We start from the raw sequence: 20,492 nt of genomic DNA, 5'->3' as shown, positions 1-20,492 counted from the left end.
TGCTCATCTTGCAGACGCTCAGTGTACACCTGCGCAGGACCAGTGGGCTGTGGATTTCCACGGTAAATAATCCACAGCGGCCAAATCTGCCATAAAAGGGGTTTGCCACAGATTTCTGCACTGCAAACGGTGGAACCCACAGCATAAATTATGTGCAAGTTATAGGTCAGTTCCTTTGCGGAAATTCTTCCATCATGTGGATAACATTTTATTATGGGACCTCTTCATCCAAATAGTACAGGAGACGCCAACAAGTCATGCAGCTGTCACTCACCATCTGCAGAGGATATAATCTGCACATGACTCCATATGAGCTCCTGCCCAACACGTCTGACAGGCTATCACATGAACGAGCACTCACTACCTGTCGGCAAAAAATGAATCTCCCCTCCTCCCCCGTTTATCTTAACATTTCACGGACCCCTCCCAGACCTGTTTTAACCTGCTGTGAATGAGACACTGGTCTCACTTTCAGGATCTACCTAAAATACTAGCTGGGTAACTTACTAGATGTCTACGGCCGAGGCCAGAGCTGAATCCTCCTGATGGTCAGCTGTATCCCTATACTGGCAGTCAATCAGCGGCAGGAACACGTACGAGTTTTATGGAAACTACATCTAGTAAGCGATACACAGATAGAATCAGGGTCTCATGGCAGTATAATCCTGGTGACAGATTCCATGTAAAGGAGTTTCCATAATATAGTATTTTATAGAATTCTAATATGCTTTACAATTCAAGGATATTTATCAAGGATATTGCAAATGAAAAGTGGAGCGGTTCCTTACCAATCAGATTCCAGCGTTAATTCCTTAGATCCGCTTTAGAAAAAGAGAGCAGGACCATGGACTGGTTGCTCCACTTTCCCTCTGCACCAGCTGTGATAAATCTCCCCCATAAGGCATTTCCATTCTTCATCAAATTTCATAATCTTGCTGGCAATGAATAGGAGCAGAGGCTCCTGCTGGAGTGGGCATTGCTCCATTTAAAGTCTCTGGGACTGACACAGATACCAAAGTACGGTCTCAAGAGTCTTAGTAGGTTTGACTGCCACACCATTCATACAGGGGACCCCTGTTCTCTTGATAGGTGGGAATCCCAGCGGTTGGAGCCATGGATCAAACACGCATTTTGTAGACACATCACTGTAAAGAGTGCATTAACACTGAGTGCCATAATAATACAATGCTGGGATGGCGTGGGCACAGGCCCCCCACTTTCACTGCTGGTATCAAGGTTAATGCTGATCCCAGATGTTTAGGGGTACCCGCACACGAGTGAGCGTGCATGCACATAAGATGCACACAAATTTCAGGGGTCTAACAATGGGCCTCAGGGCTGCCATGTACAGATGCCCGATTTACTATAACTGACATAGTACACCGTGATGCAATGTATTGCAGTGTATTATATGGGCAATTGAAGGATCAAGTTCCCTAGTAAAATGTTGAAAAAAGGTTTGGTAATTTATTTTCATTTTTTTGACATTTTTTCCTACAAACACCTTCATGTAATTAAAATGCAAAAAATAAAAAAATGTTACGTCTGAACTTGCAACTTATCAAACATTTTTTTTTTTCAATTCTTCATTCAATCCACTGGCTGAAAAATTATAAAAAAGCTATTCAATAAAAGTTGCCTTCATACAGATCAGTTGACTGAAAGATAAAAATGTGAATGCAGAAACACAAAAACAAATACATTTTAAAAAAAAAGGTACAAAAACACAAAACAAAAAAACACAACAATGATATAAAGGTTCCTTCAGGTCCATTCACACGTCCGCAATTTCGTTCCGCATTTTGCAGACCCATTCATTTCTATGGGGCAATCCAAACTTCAGGAGATCCCAATCATTTTGTCTTAATGGGAAATTCCTCCCAGATACTGCACTTGCTGACTAATGACTTTTTTATGTGAGCAAGCTTTGCTATGGTTAATAGACAACTGCATTAACTTGTTCCTCTACATGCATTAGTAATGGGCTGAAAAGCATGCCTTACTTTTATTACATATAACAGGGAGTATCATGGGCGGGACAATGAGAGAAAAGTATCACACTACACCTAAATAAAGCCGTATTGAATGGGTGCAGTAAGACAGTCATGACTCAGGGGACACTGAACACAAGATGGCAGTTGGAGAAGTAGTCCCCTCTCCCCTCCAGCCCTCACAAAAAAAATAAAAAAATAACCAGAAATCAAAGCATTCAGCAATGGGTCTTAACAAACGTTCATCTTTCTATCTCTCAAGACCAATAGTGGTGCTGCTATATATGGACCCAGGTCATTCCTCTTCTGGCACCCATCCGCTCAAACATTTTCTAATTAAAAGGGGTTGTCTGGATTCAGCGCTGAACCTGGACATACCCATCTTTTCCCCCAGGCAGCCCCCCTGATGTTAGCATCGGAGCGTGCTCTGATGCTCTCCCTTGCCCTGTGCTGGATCTCGCAGGGCAAGGGCTTTTTTGTTTAAAATAACACACTGCCGGCAGAAGCTTCCGCCCAGCAGTGTATTCAGAGACGTCACCAGCTCTGATGGGCCGGCTTTAGAGCTGCCCTAGCCGTTTTACAGGCTAGGGCAGCACTAAAGCCAGTCTATCAGTGCTGGTAATGTCACCAGGCTTACTGCTGGGTGGAAGCCTCCGCCTGGCAGCCCTAAGGTGAGCCCAGTATGTCACCGGATCTCCTGAAAATGCCTTTGCCCTGCACGATTCAGCGCAGGGCAAAGGAGAGCATTGGAGCATGAAATGTCAGGGGGGCTGCCTGTGTGAAAATATGGGTATGTCCGGGTTCAGCTCTGAACCCAGACAACCCCTTTAAGGAGGACCCGTCATCTCTCCTGACATGTCTGGTTTAGTAAGGCCTCTTTCCCACGGGCGTGTGCAGCCCGTTGTCGTCGTGAGGCCCACAAAACACAGTCCGTGGGGCAGTCGCATCGGATGGCGCACACACTCACTTGAATGGGTCCGCGATCCGGCCGTTCCGCAAAAAGATAAAACATGTCCTATATTTTTGCGGAATGGAAGTACGGGACGAACCCCCACGGAGGCACTCCGTAGTGCTTCCGTTCCGCATCTGCGGACCCATTGAAGTGGAACGGCACCCGTGTATTGCGGATCCGCAAATACGGTCCGCAGTACGGCAACAGGGCACACACGCCCGTGGGAAAGAGGCCTAACTACTTATATTCTCGGTAAGAAGTCTTACAACTCCTTGTTGTGCCATTCCTCTGCTATTCCTGCTGGAGGTTTAGGAATGAATTGCCAGCAGTCTGCTATAAAAGGTCCATCTGGGTGTTACCAGTTTGGGAGTGTCTCTCAAACACTGTAACCACTGATTGGATATTGTCACACTGAAGGGACACACCCCAACTGGTAACACCCATCTAGAACTTTGCAGCAGACAATTCTGGCAAATGTTGATTCTGGCTGCAGGAGGTGCGGGGAGCGGCGAGTGTAGCACTGCTAGCACTGGCTATACTCAATGATCATGGTCTTCTGAGCACCAACTATGCTTTTTTTCCATGGAGCATTGCCAATAAGTCTCCATATAGGGCTGGTCTCTTTAAAGGGTTTCTGTCACCTGAAAAATGGGTATTAAGCTGGCTGGCATTAGCGATGTGCTAATGTCAGCTGAACATAACTATATTAGCGCCATCTCACTGCCTGAGAAAAACAAACAAACTATGCTAATTAGCCTCTAGGAGCACCTGCTCTTAGAGGCTCTGTTTGCCCACCTCTTTTCACGCCCTTCTGCTCTTGATTGACAGGGCCAGGCAGCGCTGCTCTCCTTCCGCCGGCCGTGTCTGCAGTGTAAATATCTCGCGACGTTCAGCATTCAGCGTAGGCGCAGTGAGGGAGCCAGCAGCCGAGCGTCCTTCCATTACTGTGCCTACGCAAACGGAGCCTCTAGGAGCAACACCCTCCCCCATGCTCCTAGATGCTAATTAGCATATTATAAAAGTTTGTTTCAGGTGACCGAAACCCTTTAAGGACATCCCCTACCCTACCTAAGCTGGATCCAAGGAGAACAAAAGTATTGTGCCAAAATACTAGTTTTGCCCAATCCTTCTCTCCCCGACATTATCGGTTTAGAGTCAGGAGCTCCCCACACACACACATTGGACTGTGAGCAAATCCCGCTGGTCTCAGTGGGGTCTGCAGACAATACACTAATGTGTATGGGGGCCTTTACTTTGAAAAGTCTGAATGCAAACAACCAATTTTAAATATATTGTGGAACTACTCAGAGCATGCATGTTTAACCCCTCAGATGTCTTGGTCAATTGCAACCACAGCATTTAAGCAGCGATTTGGAAGGAGAAAGCTCCATCAGACAAAGGTTCCTCTGCTGTAAGACTGCAGGAGCCGTTCGGTTGCTATGGCAGCCAAGAGCCTGTGAAGGCTTCTGGGCCTGCCAGTGTAAAGTTGCTATTAAAGGGCTACGCCAGTTTGATTATATTTATATATAATAGGAAATCATACAATTTCCTAATATACATGTATTTACAATTCTGAATAAATATCTTTCATATATCAGGCAAGTGGCCCCTATATGCAGTAGAATGGCATAGCCATGTATCAGTGTGCAATGTATCCATGGCCTAAGTGAAACATGCCATCAGTCATGCGACACCCCACCGACGTTCAGTAAGCATGACACAGGTGATAAGTAAATAGGACTAGTGGTGGAATCATCATTTTATTGTGATTATTAAAAGGACTTCTCTAAGTTATGTAAAAAATAAAAAAAAAATAAAGCACTGTAAGTCTAATGGTCAGCAATTTATACATAAGCTAGTTTTAGGCAAAAAAATAAAATCTATTAAAGCCTCATGCACACGACTGTGGCACCCGTGCTGCGGACTACAATGCATGGGTGCAGACCGTGTGTCCGCCGTCTGCGGACCCATTCACTTGAATGCGGTCCATGATTCGCATCAGACGGTCTGCACAGCAAAAATGGAGTGCATGAACTACTTTTTGGCGGTGCAGATGTATTGACAGAAAACCCACGGAAGCACTCTTTAGTGCTTTCAGTCCGGGTCTCTGTTCTGCACCATATCTTCCGGACTGCGGACCCATTCAAGTGGGATGTAATACGGTCAACTCATTTCCCTAGCTCTGGCCCTTTGTTGACATGCAGTTGCAGAGCTGAGGTTTTCTTTATAAGTATTAGTGGGTGTCCACAAGACTGCTTTCCCCTCCCCCTGCTCTGCAAAGGGAGTGAATAAAAGTGTAGCCCTGTGTGCAGTCTGACTGCTGGGATACTCATGTTGTATGTGTAGGACTACAAATCCCAAGCTGTACAGTACAATAACATTGCTGATACACATAGGATCTTCCCCCTACCTGTTCATGTGCAATGCTCTGCAGACACTCACAGCCAGCAGAAGAGTACAGAGGAGGGAGCTCCTCCAGTCTTTATCAGCTCTGTGTTTGCGAGGAGGTAGGGAAGAGCCTGTGCACATAATTTGCCTCCATGCAGGTGCTCAGTACCTGAGGCAGAGGCTCCAACCCTGAGTCTGTGCTGCTGATAATAGAATGGGTTAAACTTTATTGAAGAATCCAATGGGAGGGGAGACAGGGCAGACAGCAGCAGATCGGGCAGTGCAGGGGGTGTGGCTTGTCACTCCAACCAGCGCAGCCCTCACAGTTAGGTTCAGTACACAGAGGCAGACCTGCTGCTCCTGTTCCCTCAGGCTTGTGCAAGTCATCAGAGCAGGAGACGAAGCCGACGTCACAAGTCATGTGACCCTCAGCTAACTAGGAGAATAGGGCCACTGTAGAAGTGAATTGAAAATCTCTTACATTTGGTTACTTGGAAACATACAAAGCATGAAAAAATAAAAGTTGGACAACCCCTTTAACTACATTACTTTGTGTATTTACATGGCTGCCCGTCTGAAATTTGTAAAATGGTCGCCAGTCTCTAGGGGATACTGTAAAATAGCTGCCTGACTCTAAGTGATGTTTTCATGTCGTTAATAAAATTTAGTGTAAACAAAAACACACAAATCTGTTTCTACAGACATTGATAAGATGCTGCAGGTTGCAATACTGCAAATGTTCTGCTCCCCAATACACTACTATTCACCCGTTAGATTAATGGGCAGCTAACTGAAAGCCAGATCACAAGATTAAACGCCATGTTTAGTCCTATCCAGCTCTCCCATGGATGCATTTTACACAACTAAAGTGACACACTAATGTATGAATATAATAAAGGTCTTCCAGTTTGTTCAACATCCTATTAACTAGAGCGTTAAAAATGGAATAGCCCTTGAAACTGAACACAACAATTTTCCCATAGACCTCAACAGTAAACTGTTGTATTCTATAGTATAAGCAATCTAATGATGACATGTCCAAACCCTCTGGGGGAGGGGGCTATTAAAAAGGAAAAACAATTTTTAATAAAAAAATTCAAATCACCCCTTTTCAAAAAATAAGAAATGGCCCGATTCAACATATTTTCATCACTTTACTTCCCAAAACACCCCTACAGAGAAAGTTATGGCATTGGGAAGGCTGAAAGTTAGGGTACTTTCACACTGGCGTTTTGGCTTTCCGTTTGGGAGATCCGTTCAGGGCTCTCACAAGCGGTCCAAAACTGATCAGTTTTACCCTAATGCCATCTGAATGGAAAAGGATCCGCTCAGAATGCATCAGTTTGCTCCATTCCGCTCAGGAGGCAGACACCAAAACGCTGCTTTTGGTGTCCATCTGACGAAACTGAGCCAATCTATGACATAATCTGGCACAATAGAAAAACAGATCCGTCCTCTATTGACTTTCAAATGGTGTTCAAGACGTCTTGGCTTATGTTAAAGGGGTATTCCCATCTTAGACAATGGGGGCATATCCCATTGTCTGATAGGTGCTGGGACCTGCACCTTTATCTAGAACGGAGCAGGAAGGGCTGTGGCTGGAGGACCCGAGATTTCCCGGGGTCCGTCCACCACCAAGCGCTAATCTCCGCCTCTCCCATAGAAGTGAATCGGAGCGTGCCGCGCATACGCAGCCCATGCTCCTATTCGTTTCTATAGGGCAGACGGCAATAGCTGAGCCAGCGCTCAGCTATTTTCAGCACCTTAGAAATAATTGGAGGGCGGCTGCGCATGCACAGTGTGCTCTCCTTCGGGGCTCCGTTCTCGATATAGGTATAAGACAATGGGGGCATATCCTAACAATATGCCCCCCATTGTCTGAGATGAGAAAACCCCTTTAAAGATAATATAAACGGATCTGTTCTGAACGGATGCAGATGGTTGTATTATCTGAACGGATCCGTCTGAGTAGATTTGTGACAGATCCGCACCGAACGCGAGAGTGAAAGTAGCCTAAAAAAAAAAAATTATATATATATATATATATATATATATATATATATATATATATATATATATATATATATATATATAGCACACCGCAGCACATCCGTCAGGTGAAAAAATAGTGGGATCCTTTATTCACCCAGGTAGCGACGTTTCGGTCCGCTTACTGGGACCATTTTCAAGTTATATATATAAAATTTACCAGTCATTAAGGAGTTAAAAAATTACATTTTGATGCAATATTGCATAGTGCTGATCGGTTACTTCTTTCAGAAAAATATATGGGTGTGAGGGTTTAGTATGAATTTTTTTTATTTTTTTATTTCCATTTCATTCATGTCAAAAATGCTAAAATTGTCCTGACTACTTGAGGTGCAAGATTTCCCAGTAAATAGAACATGGAAAATAAAGCAACTTTGTAATGGGTCTTTACAACTTTGTAAACATGTCCTACTATTTTGTTTCTACAGCATCAAATGAAGACCTACACATCTCCATGGAGACAGACTGCTAATTTACTGTTTAGTCCGATTCTGAGGTCATATTCCCTTCCATCTATTCTCTTCTGGCCTACTAAATGTAGTATGCCAGCAGAAAATAGGAGGATTGTTACAAACAGCAGGGATTTCACCATTCCCTCATCTTCTCCTGTTTACTAAGGGCTTTCAGGTCAACGGAGCCGCAAAAAAAATGGAAATGACTGTACGTATTCCGTTTCCATATGTCCATAAGGCCATTCCACAAGAAAATAGAACATGTCCTATTATTGTCCACATTACAGACAAAGATAGGACTGTTCTATTAGGGGCCAGCTGTTCCGTTCTGCAAAATACGGAATGCACATGGCCGGTATCAGACATGTGCATGAGCCCGAATACTGAGGCAGCTTGCTCAGCTTTGTTAATTAAGGGAGGAGTTCTTGACTGGTTAGCCTTCCTTTAAATGTTCATGGTATCTTATCTTTAGTTGCCGGGTATGGCGTGCGATCTGGGCATTTGTATACAGAATCCAGCCAAGACTGTGTTGTACTTATTTTGTAGTATTTTTACTTTTAGTCCTCCTTCCTAGCCCTTCATCCCTGTAGATTCTGTTGCCCGTTTGCGAAGTTTGGTTCTCAATTTTTATCTGGATCATTGATTCTTCTTATTGTCTTGCAGATTATAGTGCATTCCCAAGGGTGTAAAAGTTTAAAAATCTATGAATCATCCATTGATTATTATAAATACAGAACGGAACACATATACTACTCACAGAAAGTTAAAAGGGATTCTATCATGAGATTTTACCCCTATAACCTAAACATATGCCAATGTCCGTACTAATAAAATGAATCCTAAGCTGGTCTAATTAAACCTGATTGTGGCTCTATTAGCCCAAAAAGCAGGTTTTTACAACCTGTCAATCACCTACCTAAGGTGCCTAAGGGGACGTCCGTTAATACAGGGTGCCCGGCCGCACCCATCGCCGTCTGGTGCCTAGCGTCACCCTCCTTGTCTACAGTGCCGCCTTCCTCACCTCAGCGCCGTCTCCGCAATCCTTCCTCACCTGATGCGCCCGTGTGGACTCCTGGCAGAGGCTTCGTTGAGCAAAGTACGCATGCGCATCAGGGCCGGCGCATGCGCACTTCGCTCAACAAAGCCGCTGCCAGGAGTCCGCACGTGGTAGACAGAATAAGGCTACTTTCACACTGGCGGTTTGATTTCCGTTTGCGAGATCCGTTCAGGGCCCTCACAAACGGTCCAAAACTGATCCGTTCAGAATGCATCAGTTTGACTCCGTTCCGCCTCCATTCCTCTTTGGAGGTGGATACCAAAACACTGCTTGCAGCATTTTGGTGTCCGTCTGACGAAACTGAGCCAAACGGATCTGTCCTGATACACAATGTAAGTCAATAGGGATGGATCCGTTTTCATACGATCTGGCACAATAGAAAACGGCTCCGTCCCCCATTGACTTTCAATGGTGTTCAAGATGGATCCGTTTTGGCTATGTTAAAGATAATACAAACGGATCCGTTCAGAACGGGTGCATGTGGTGGTATTCTCTCAACGGATGCGTTTGTGCAGATCCATGACGGATCCGCACCAAACGCGAGTGTGAAAGTAGCCTTAGATAGAATATAACTGCCTAACTACACGGTTGAGTATGAGAGGCGATAGCTCATTTGACATTGAGCTCCCCAAGGTGACAAATGCCCCGCTGCAGGTAGGTCTCGGTCAGCTGGAGATGTTGTGCTGGCATTGTCAGCATGGTAACGTGCCATGCTGTCAATGATTTCCAAGAATAATTGTGTCAGAGGGGGTAAACTACATCTTACGTTATTTGATGTTGCTGCTGCTCGAAGGCTGAAGTGGTGCATGCGTGACTGAGTAAGCAGAGGCAGTGAGGTTTGTGATGTTACCATGGTGTTGAGTACATACATGGACATTGAGACCATGTGGATGAGGTGACCTGCATCCCGATCGCCCGACTCTTCACTGGGGATACGCAAGCATTGGTGATTTAAGTTGTTGGTTATGGCTGGTCTCAATGATTGGTGAGGACACAACTGCAGCATTATTATGGATTCGTTTTTGATTGACGTCTTATGGATGTACAACCTTTTTTGATATGTCAACCGTAAAATTAAAAAAGGCTAGGATATAGCTGAAACATCACATATTTGTGTGTACTATGGAGTAAACCAATAGAGTGTCATCTGGTGGTCATTTTGTTGAATTCTGGCAAGTCTGATGTGGATTTATCAGCGAGATGTCCTGTTGCGTTCCCGATTCCATTGGTGAGAGACATTGATGGTGTTCTCCTATCTGTACATACATATAGTCCGTTTCTGTCAGTCTTTTTTTTCCGTTCATCGTCATCTATTGGCTTTCATCTGTTCCAGTGCCTGCCATCTCCTTCATCCGTTTGCCATTCTCATTCTATTGGTGAGCTCACTTCTCTATTGAGAAGATTTATCAAGACTGGTGTTCACGTACACTCGTCTTGATCCTCTGTGCGCTGGAGTCAAATGTGCCCAATTTATTTAGCGACCGATACCTCTTAATACACTAGGGGCACCTCTGGCACTCCATGCACCAGAAGCTCAAACTATAAACACGTCAGTTTCTGTAAAGTTATAGTAAAATCAGTGGGCCACTGTAGATTCTTGCACCTCCCGCCAAGTTCCATCCCTTCAGAAAGGTGTCGAGCAGCTAAAAAAGTTGCAAATTATGGCACAAATGTTGTGTGCATCATTTGCAACTTCTTAACAGCAGAATTGTGGAGTAAGTATCTTCATAAACGCCCCTCTAGATCTGCTGCCTGCCAGTTGTGCACACGTTTGCCACTGTCCACTTGTTAGGCAATATGACCTTACTATGTCCTGGGGGTATCCAAGTTCCTGGAGAAAGGCAATTGCTAAGTCAAGTCCAGCTCTGTAGACTTTTGTAAAAATCAGAATTGGGGAATGCAATAACTTCCTATGAAGAGCGCCTTAAATGCAGCAAGGAGTCCCCTTTCCGACAGCTCCACAGAAATTTTCAACAGTGGTCAGGTATTTAAACCACGCCTGGTTCGCTCATGAGTTGTAAGCAGCAGGCACCCGGAACTAACGTATGCGACTGATAACGTCGATCACATATATTTAACCGCCCCCAGTATCTGGGAGGCTAAAGACTTAGAGTGAACGCTCCTGGCAATTGTATGGTTCCCCCTGGCAAGGATCGGGGGAGCTGGATGCAGTGTGCAGCAGCCTGTGTACTTTCTAGTGGTACAGGGCTGCCGCACATCAGTTCCTATGGAGAGTCTGTCTGAGGCAGGGCTCCATAGGAAAACAGTGTTATGCCAATGCATTGGGGTCTATGAGAAAAGCAATCTAATGGTTTCTTGCTATAGCTCCCTAGTGTAATAAAAAAAATTATTATTTTTTTAAAATCACCCCCCCTAAATCCCTTTTTTTTTTAATGCATACAGTAAATGTAAAAGTTAACATGGGAACGTGCTAAAACACTCATACTATTAAAATGTACCTGTATGGAAAACAGTGAAATGAAAACAAAAAAAAAAAAAAAAGTGATCAAAAAGTAAAACATAACTCAGAATGGTATTAATGAAATGTACAGATTGTCCTGCAAAAAATAAGCATATAAAAATAAAGTTATGGGGGTAAGAAAAATTGCAACAAAATATTTTTTTTACATATAAAATTGAATTTTGTTTCAGTACATTCAAACGCAAGAAAAACTATACGATGTGTAATTGTACTGAAATGGAGAATAAAAGTAACAGGTCAGTTTTACTGCATAGGAAACTAAAAAAAAAAAAAAAAAAAAAAAAAAACTGTGGTGGAATGTTTGTTTTGTTTTTTTCTTCTAATTCCACCCCATATGGATTTTTTTCCCCCCACTACTCACTACACTAATCAACCGTAAACAGTGCAATTAGAAAATACATCTTGTCCTGCAAAAACAAGTCCTCATACAGCTATAGGAATGAAATTGTTAAAAAGTTATGGCTTTGGGAGGGCTGGGAGTAAAAAAATGAAAACATAAGGGAAACAAAACAAAAACCCCGTCTTGAAAGGGTTAAATCAAGACCTACTACAAAGTTGCTTCATTTTTCAGAAAGCAAAGGCAACAGAAGCCCAAGAAGAGCCCCCCACCAGTTTGCAATGTGAAGGCTTACATAACCCCATTGTAGCAATGCAATAGTCGTGTCAAATGCTCTTCCGATCCATTAGCAGCTAACAGAAACCTGCCAAGTGAACAAGAAGGTGGGACACTGTCCAAGAGCCAAGTACTGGATGCTGCAGTGGAGCACGGTGGATGAGGACTACTAAGTCTACAGGACAACCATCAATACCACAGTGGAAACCATCATAGAGCAAAATAATCCCATACTAGTCAAACATTAGCCAGTAAAAGCTTCCGTACACAGCCGGCATATGCTGCAGAAAAATAGACTGCAACCAATATATGTCCCCATTACCACATCCATACTGAATGGATACGACGAAGGGTGAATGCCATCTTCTTCACAGACTTACAAACCAACCATTACAGTAATGGAGCAGCAACTGTAACCTTTCAAGTGCCAGGGCTGCTCAAAATTCACTGCAGGCATTAGAGGTGCCCAACACACAGTGGGGGTCATGACAGATACTACACCTGCTTGTACAGTATGCGACGATAGATAGATACCGGCAGTGGAGGAGTTAACACCCCAGCTACGGCCTGCATACGGATGCAGCACAGCTGGGTTAGCCATTTGGCGATGTGTAGAAAATACAAAGCAGTCGGGCTGCATGGACGGCTGGAGGAATGCAGGCAGCAGAGCTTGCATACCGGGGATAAAAATAACCACCACCAGGATGGATCCGCTGAGGAGATGCATCATCAGCTGACCTGAAAATCTGCAGCCGCAACCTTTGTTTTGGAGACAATAAAGGATCCCTTGTCTATTTTTACAGGAACTCGGGCTATGGGCCGGTGCCAGATGCTGAGGTGATATCTGCAATGTACAGAGCCCGTCACCAAACAGCACCAGGGATGGACAAGGACTGGAGCTCTGCTGCAAGATTTCAAGGTCAACCATGACGCAAGTATGGATACTGCCAGGGATGGCTGGCACATAGATACCCAACCCAAATGGAAGTGTGAGAAGCTGCAGAGGGCTGCACGGATCAGAACCAGCAATAAAAGACTAGTATAGTACACAGTGGTGCATAGAACCCTCCTCCATCAAGGCTCAGCTACCTTGTAAGGGTCTTTTCACTCTGCCGCAGCAGGGTGCGCCCAAGGTTTCCAAGAGAACCATCGGTCCCCCCGTTTCCTTACTAGATGGCATGGTGTAGAATGGAGCAGTCTGCCGAGTCATTCCATGCGGTTCGCTCCAAATCAGTATAATGGGGTCCATTAACGTATTCGCCAAGATACAGTGTGAAAAGACCTTAAAGGGGGTACTCCAGTTTTGTCAAGGTGTCCCCTATCCATAGCATAGGGGATATTAGATTAATGGGGGGGGTCCTAACACAGGGACTCACACAGATCATGAGAACTGGGAACTCTTACCGTCAGAGCCCCACCCTGAAAATGAACGGAGCGGCCCAATGCCACTCTATGGGAGCTCTGGAAATAGTCAAGCACTCCCATAGAGATGAAGTGGCAGCGTGCATGGCCGACCTGCCCCTCTGTCTATTTCAGTGGGCTCTGAGGGGTAACAGGGGTCTTGTGCTTGGGATTGGTGGGAGTCCCAGCAGTAGAACCTCCATAGATCCAGTGAGTTATCAATAAACATCAGCTGCATGTTTCAGGGCCACAAAGATGTTGGTACCAGGGACATCATTTTTAGATGCACGCAAGACCTACTTCCAGGAGCCAACTAACTTACTGGAAATAATGGGGATCATTTATGTTGGCTCTACAAAATGGTGGCATCATTAAAGATGGCGCATAGCCTGTGCCATCATTCCGATTTACAACTATGGCCAAACCTAACACATAAAATTCCCATGCCACATCTCCTTTCTCAGCCCAATTTATGATTCCCAACATTTCCAGACCCACAGAAAGACATACAAAACACAAATATACATCCTCACCGCAAATGGAAATATGTTGTCGGCTCTGTTCAAGCTGTCTTCCATCCAAGACTTTTGTGCAAAGCCAGAGTTGGGCCTGGCGTACTTCTGCAACTGGATGTGGTTATTCCCAAAATTCTTCTTTAAGGGCGAGATGGAATTCAAGGGCGTTATTCCTCCATTAAGTCCTCTACGGTGATCCCTACCTTGGGACCCACCCCATCCTCCATATCCACTACCACCAGGGCTCCATGAAGAAGATGGTGTAGGTGATGGGCTTTGGTAGCTGTTCCATGGAGAGGGGGGTTTATTGAGATTGTTGGCCAAATGGGGTAGTTGGTTAAAAGCAGCATTTCTGTGGGGGAACGGGGGTGGGTGTGGACTGGCAGGAGACCTCCTTTGCTGTTGATGTTGGTTATGGTGATGCTGAAAATGGGGGTGGTGGGGGTGATGTTGAGACATGGGTCCAATCTGTGGAGAAAAGCTACCTCCAAACCCGGGGCTGACATGGTGAGGAAAATTTTGGAACAGCAAAGCACCATTATTTGCCGAAGCGGCAGTGACCCCTCCCTGGTGAAAGAAACTTGCATCCTCATTAATGATAGTGTTAGAAGAAGGGGCGATAGCAGCTGACCAATTGCTGAACCCCGTGAGGGGAGATGCAGAGGAGGTCAGGGTCTGGTTTGAAGACCCCAGCCCTGACGCCTCTTGGTAATCAAACCCTGTCAACACAGGAGACTCGATTCTTATTTTCTCCTTCCCGTTTTCCGAAGAGCTGTCTCCTGGATTTTCCTCAGATTTCACCTTCTCGGGGTCAGGTAGGATCCCCGCCTCCTGGCTTTGGCTAGGGGAAAGCTGCTGTTTTTCTAAGGACTCTTGCTGTTCCTGTTGAGATTTGGATTTGTCGGAGCCCAGAATCTCATCCTGGATGTTATGGGCAGCCGTGGCAGGAAAGAGCCATGCTGAGCCGGCACTACTGCCATTGGCAGCGGTGTTATTTATGAAAGCGGCGGGGCTCGGGGTGGCATTCTGATGGTGGTGAGTAGGCTGCAAATGTTGATGAAACCTGACTGGAAACGCCGATTTATTCCCAGTGTTATTTTGCACCAGCACTCCAAACCCGTAATCCCCCATTTAGTACTAATTTTTTCAGAGCAAAAATTTGCGTCGGTTTCCTTTCTGCTCGAAGCCAAATTGTGCTTAGTGCATACAAAATCTCCACACCTTCTAATGGTGATCCTTGTCAGACATTTACCACTGCCTGGTGTCAGGCAGAGGAAACCGGGGCTGGAATCTACCAAGTGATTCTTTGGTTTAGTGAATGTGGGTTGTGCCTCTCCCCAGATTCAATCCATGTAGTGCAGCCCAGAGATCAATGGGGAGCTTTCTGTCATGGAGAGCACAGCTAATAGGTATGAAGGCAGAGGCCTCGCTGTGGTCTTCTCCTCCGTGTGGTGGTAGTGGTGGTGTCCTCCTCCTCTCAGCACCCTGCCCAGCAGCCAGAGAAAAGACACAGGAAAGTATTATGACGTCTCTCAATATAAGGAACCGTCACCCAGCCGCGGCCAGCACCTCACAACCCCCAGACGACAGAGTATTACCTCATGAAGCCAGCTCTTCAGTGACAGCGCAGGAGCTCGCCTCCCTGTCTCTGTGACATTACAGCATATGGTTGCCTCTGCTCCCCCGCCCCGGTGTGACAGAAAAACGAGCGGAGAGGGTGAAGGGCAGCGAGTGATGGACGTGTATCGGGGGAAAGGAGGAAGAAGAAGAAGAAGGGGGTCTCTGTGTCGGTCTCGGGGAGCGGGGGAGGGGGGATGATGATCCCTCTATGCGCGTCTCTCGTCAGGCTCTGTCCGTCTCCGCTGCTCCTCCCCGTCCTTCTAGTCAGGACCGAGCACACACAGAAATGACAACCAGCTGGAGCAAGAGGCGCTTCCGGTTCGCGTACTCGGGAGACAGAGGGCAACCCCCCGGCTTAGCGTCAGCCAATGGGGAGGCGAAGGAGGACTCGGGTGGGCGGGATAAAAGTTATGCTTAGACCTGCAGCTTCTAGAGAGTGCCGCACAAGCCACGCCCTAGAAGGTCAAAAGAGGAAGAAGACTGTGGTGACGCAAAGGTCACGTGGTGCCGAGTAAGTAGGGGGAGCTTGGCTCCTCCCATGAAGGTCACTCGTCATAGCTCCGCCCAGTAAGGTCGCCGCTGAAGGGATGTGTACAGTGCGTCTAATGAGGTCAGCCAGAGGAGGTTTGGGTGTTGTCTGCTGGTGATAGGCAGGATATGTACACACAGCACTTGCTGTATTATAAGTATACGTGGGCCTGCTCCACTGTGCAAACACAGATAGACCCAGACTGGTTAAAATCTGGATAGTGTTTCTGTAGAATAAGGTAGGGTGCCATGCTGTTATATAGATATATATATATATATACACACACTCATAATGTAAAGCCCTGTGCCAGACTGTAGAAAATGCCCAGCGCACACATCTGATGTGTCCTTAGAGCCTCATTCACCTGACGGAGGTTACAAGAGGGTCAGGTGTACCTCGATATACCTATTTTATATACAGGGGTCTTCAGGGAGTGCAATAATGATGACCTATCCTCAGGATAGATTCTGAATATCTGGGAGAGTCTGTCCCGGATCCCAGTCACCCAATGCAGTGTCCCGGAATGACCTGAGCCGCCGACCACTGCTGTGACCAGGGCCGTTTCTTGGACCGGGTGGCCGCCCGGAGCGCTGTCAGAAGTGGGGCGCCGGCAAGGCACAGCAGGAGATGAGTTCTGTGCTTCCATTGTGGAAACACTAACTCATCTTTATAGTCATCTTTATCGCCATCCTCAGGACGGCGATACAAAAGTCTGTGCTGCGGCAGCCGGCAGGGGAGGGAGAGGTGTGTCCCCTCCCTGTTCCTCTGATAGGCTGCCAGCACTAGGCCGACAGCCTATCAGAGGCCGGTGCAAGCGGCGCGATGACCCGAGCAGTAAAAACTGCGGCTCGGATGTGGACCAGAACAACGGTCGTGTGCATGAGGCCTTCGTTGTACCTAAGAGAACATGGCAAACATGGACCCATCTTTGATGACAGATCTTTTTGCCAAATTTCTTCAACAAAATTATGGTCCTCAGCAATGCAGGCTTTTAAATATTGATTCAACTCAAGAACTACCAGCATCTTCCAACCAAAGTAATCTACCTGCAAACAATTCTATATCATTACCTGATTTAGAAGAATTAGAAAATATAGATTCACCAGGTAAAAGGGTAAAAAAAGGTATAAAGAGTCTTCTGTTTGATGCCAATGTAATAAGCGCAGGACATATATATATATATATATATATAACTTTCCCAACATAAGCATAGTCCTCACTGGAGTGAAATTGCACCATTTTTTGCGACTTTTTTGAATTGTCGCAATAGTAAATCTGTCTAGAGATTGATTTACATAAGAAAACACGGCCACTTTCAGAAAACTGGAGAGCATAGCGCAGTTGTACAGATGCGCAAAATTTTGCAACTTTTTCACACCATAAATTTGACTTTGGCCGAATGCACACGGCCGTTGTTCACGGCCATGAGCGGTCCGTGGAACCGCGGGCTGGATTCCTGCTGAGTTTAGGAGCGCACGGCCTCATTGGTTGCTATGACGCCGTGCGCTCCCTGCTGCCGCCGCAATACAGTAATACACTGGTATGATCTATACTAGTGTATTACTGTACTGTGCCGGCAGCAGGGAGCGCACGGCGTCATAGCAACCAATGACGCCGTGCGCTCCTGCTCTCAGCAGGAATCCAGGCCGCGGTTCCACGGACCGCTCACGGACGTGTGCATTCGGCCTTTAGCTAATGATAAATCTGGCCCTATATGCCTATATCTGTTGTTAGCCTCTAACAGAAGGTGCACAGAGCCCAACTAGTTGTCGGGTACTGACAGCCCGCATGCTGACATTTTTTACTTTGCTATTTTCATTTTTTTACTTTACTATTTGAAAAATATTTCTAAATAAAGAAGGAGAAAAAGTAGTGTGTGTCTGTTTTGTTTTTTTCGTGCAGTTTTTCTGAAACCAAAGCTTAGAATGGACACCAAATAAAGTGATTCATAAAGCTTTCACTTTCTCCTTTAGGGTCCTTAAACACATACATTTTGGCTCTGGCAGTTTTTTTGTAATGGTTAAAAAAAGAAAAAACAGAATAAGCACAATCATCACCAAGAAGGAAAAGTTGTGGAATTCTGGAAATCATAGGCTCGATAGGCATGTTAAGGATATGCAAATGATAAAAATGTAAACAAAATATTCAAAGCATCTATTTATTCAGTATTTGGTATGAGTGCCACACGCAGAAATCCGTGCACTTACATGCCTTCGCGTGCTGTCCATGAGGTTAGTAATGGCTGAGAAATGTTCTGCCACACTGAACCCACTAGGACAGTGATGGCTAACCTCTGGCACTCCAGCTGTGTTGAAACTACAACTCCCAGCATGCATTCATTGCTATGAAGTTCTGAGAACAGCCAAGCAAGTCTTCATCTTGGGAGTTGTAGTTTTACCACAGCTGGAGTGTTGAAGGTTAGCCATTATAGCTCTAGGACATGCAAATCATCATCTGCTGCCAACAGAAATTGCTGACCGAAGACGTCCCAGATGTGCCAAATGGGAGACAAGTCTGGAGATGCTACATCCCATGGTAACACGTTTAGGCCATGCAGGCTGCTCACAGTAGCTGAAGCAACATGTGGCCTGGTGTCCTGTTGAAAAGTGGCTCCTGGGACACTTTGGAGAAATGGCCATATCACTGGTACCATCCAAGCTGTTAGTGTGCCTAGACGGGTATGGGTACTGTATTTTATGCCACCCAACACCATAATCCCAGGAGTAGGATTCTGTTACATGTCCTTGTGAAGGCCTTTTCATGGTCTTGGGTCTCCAGACCAATCTCTGACTATCATTGCGTGTGAGACAAAAGCAGAGCTCATCGCTGAAGAGGAAAGACCTCTATTTCAGGCTCCATTGTTGTCTTGCTGTGCACCATGTTGCTTTAGAGGTGGCATGAGGTCAGTGGAACACTTGTAACTGGACATCTGGCTCATAGCCCAATGTCGTGAAAACGCATTCTGATGGTTTGTGTAGACATTGTTTACTGCCCTAGGCTTCGGTTTTGACATCTACTTTCACGTAGTGGATCATTACGAGCCATTCTTCTAATTGGGCCTCATGCACACGACCATTGTGTGTTTTGCGGTCTGCAAATTGCGGATCCGTAAAACACTCATGGCGTCCGTGTCGGAACGGCACGGACAGCCATTGATATAACTGCCTATTCTTGTCCGCAAAACGGACAAGAATAAGACAGGTTATATTTTTTTTTTGCGGACCACGGAACGGAGCAACAGATGCAGACAGTACACAGAGTGCTGTCCGCATCTTTTGCTGCCCCATTGAAGTGAATGGGTCCGTATCCAAGCCGCAAAAACTGCGGCTCGGATGCGGATCAAAACAGTCGTGTGCATGCAGGCCTTAGACTATCCATCCAGGCAGGGGTTCGCTTCTGTGCACATCTTGCCGTCATTCCAGTTCATCATTGTTCTCCCAACCACTAGAACATGCAGGTGTAAATTTTGAGATTTCACGTACGTAAATAAAACGTTGCTTTCAATCTGGCTTTATGCCCCTTCCACGTGCCACAGATTGGAGCTAGGTGCTTGAAAATGAGATCATCTGCAGATCTTAAGAAATTTCTGCTACTTGCTAAGGCCTCTCACACTTGCGTTGTCCGGATCCAGCGTGTACTCCACTTGCCGGAATTACACGCCGGATCCGGAAAAACGCAAGTGTACTGAAAGCATTTGAAGACGGATCCGTCTTCAAAATGCTTTCAGTGTTACTCTGACAGCCAGGACGCTATTAAAGTCCTGGTTGCCATAGTAGTAGTGGGGAGCGGCATACTTACAGTCTGTGCGGCTCCCGGGGCGCTCCAGAATGACGTCAGAGCGCCCCATGCGCATGGATGACGTGCCATGCGATCACGTGATCCATGCGCCTGGGGCGCCCTGACGTCACTCTGGAGCGCCCCGGGAGCCGCACGGACGGTAAGTATGCTGCTCCCCCGCTCCCCACTACACTTTACCATGGCTGCCAGGACTTTAGCGTCCTGGCAGCCATGGTAACCATTGAGAAAAAGCTAAACGTCGGATCCGGCAATGCACCGAAACAACGTTTAGCTTAAGGCCGGATCCGGATCAATGCCTTTCAATGGGCATTAATTCCGGATCCGGCCTTGCGGCGAGTGTTCAGGATTTTTGGCCGGAGCAAAAAGGGCAGCATGCTGCGGTATTTTCTCCGGCCAAAAAACGTTCCGGTTCGGAACTGAAGACATCCTGATGCATCCTGAACGGATTTCACTCCATTCAGAATGCATTAGGATAAAACTGATCAGGATTCTTCCAGCATAGAGCCCCGACGACGGAACTCTATGCCGGAACAAAAGAATGCAGGTGTGAAAGAGCCCTAAATTTGCAGATCCTTACAGCTTTTCCTTTTTTGTCCTTTTTCTATTTTTCAGGTGTTCTTTTTACACACAGTGTGGCTTACCACT

At 45.9% G+C, this 20,492-nt stretch overlaps 1 protein-coding gene across 1 annotated transcript in view; it reads right to left on the bottom strand.

Moving 5' to 3' along the window:
- CPEB4 (cytoplasmic polyadenylation element binding protein 4) overlaps positions 1-15,819 on the bottom strand; it is a 61,698-nt gene extending 45,879 nt beyond the window's left edge. The window contains exons 1-2 of the mRNA XM_044280736.1: positions 15,499-15,819; positions 13,919-15,385 (exon numbers count right to left, since the gene is read on the bottom strand). Coding sequence (XP_044136671.1) covers positions 13,919-15,031 — 1,113 coding nt within the window. The 5' untranslated portion in view covers positions 15,032-15,385; positions 15,499-15,819. The remainder of the gene's footprint in view (positions 1-13,918; positions 15,386-15,498) is intronic.
- Between the last annotated feature and the right edge of the window lie 4,673 nt (positions 15,820-20,492).

Source organism: Bufo gargarizans, chromosome 2 (assembly GCF_014858855.1).
Source record: "Bufo gargarizans isolate SCDJY-AF-19 chromosome 2, ASM1485885v1, whole genome shotgun sequence".
NCBI classification, from domain to species: domain Eukaryota; kingdom Metazoa; phylum Chordata; class Amphibia; order Anura; family Bufonidae; genus Bufo; species Bufo gargarizans.
Note: the sequence above shows the minus strand (reverse complement) of the source record. Positions and strands in the feature narration are given on the sequence as shown.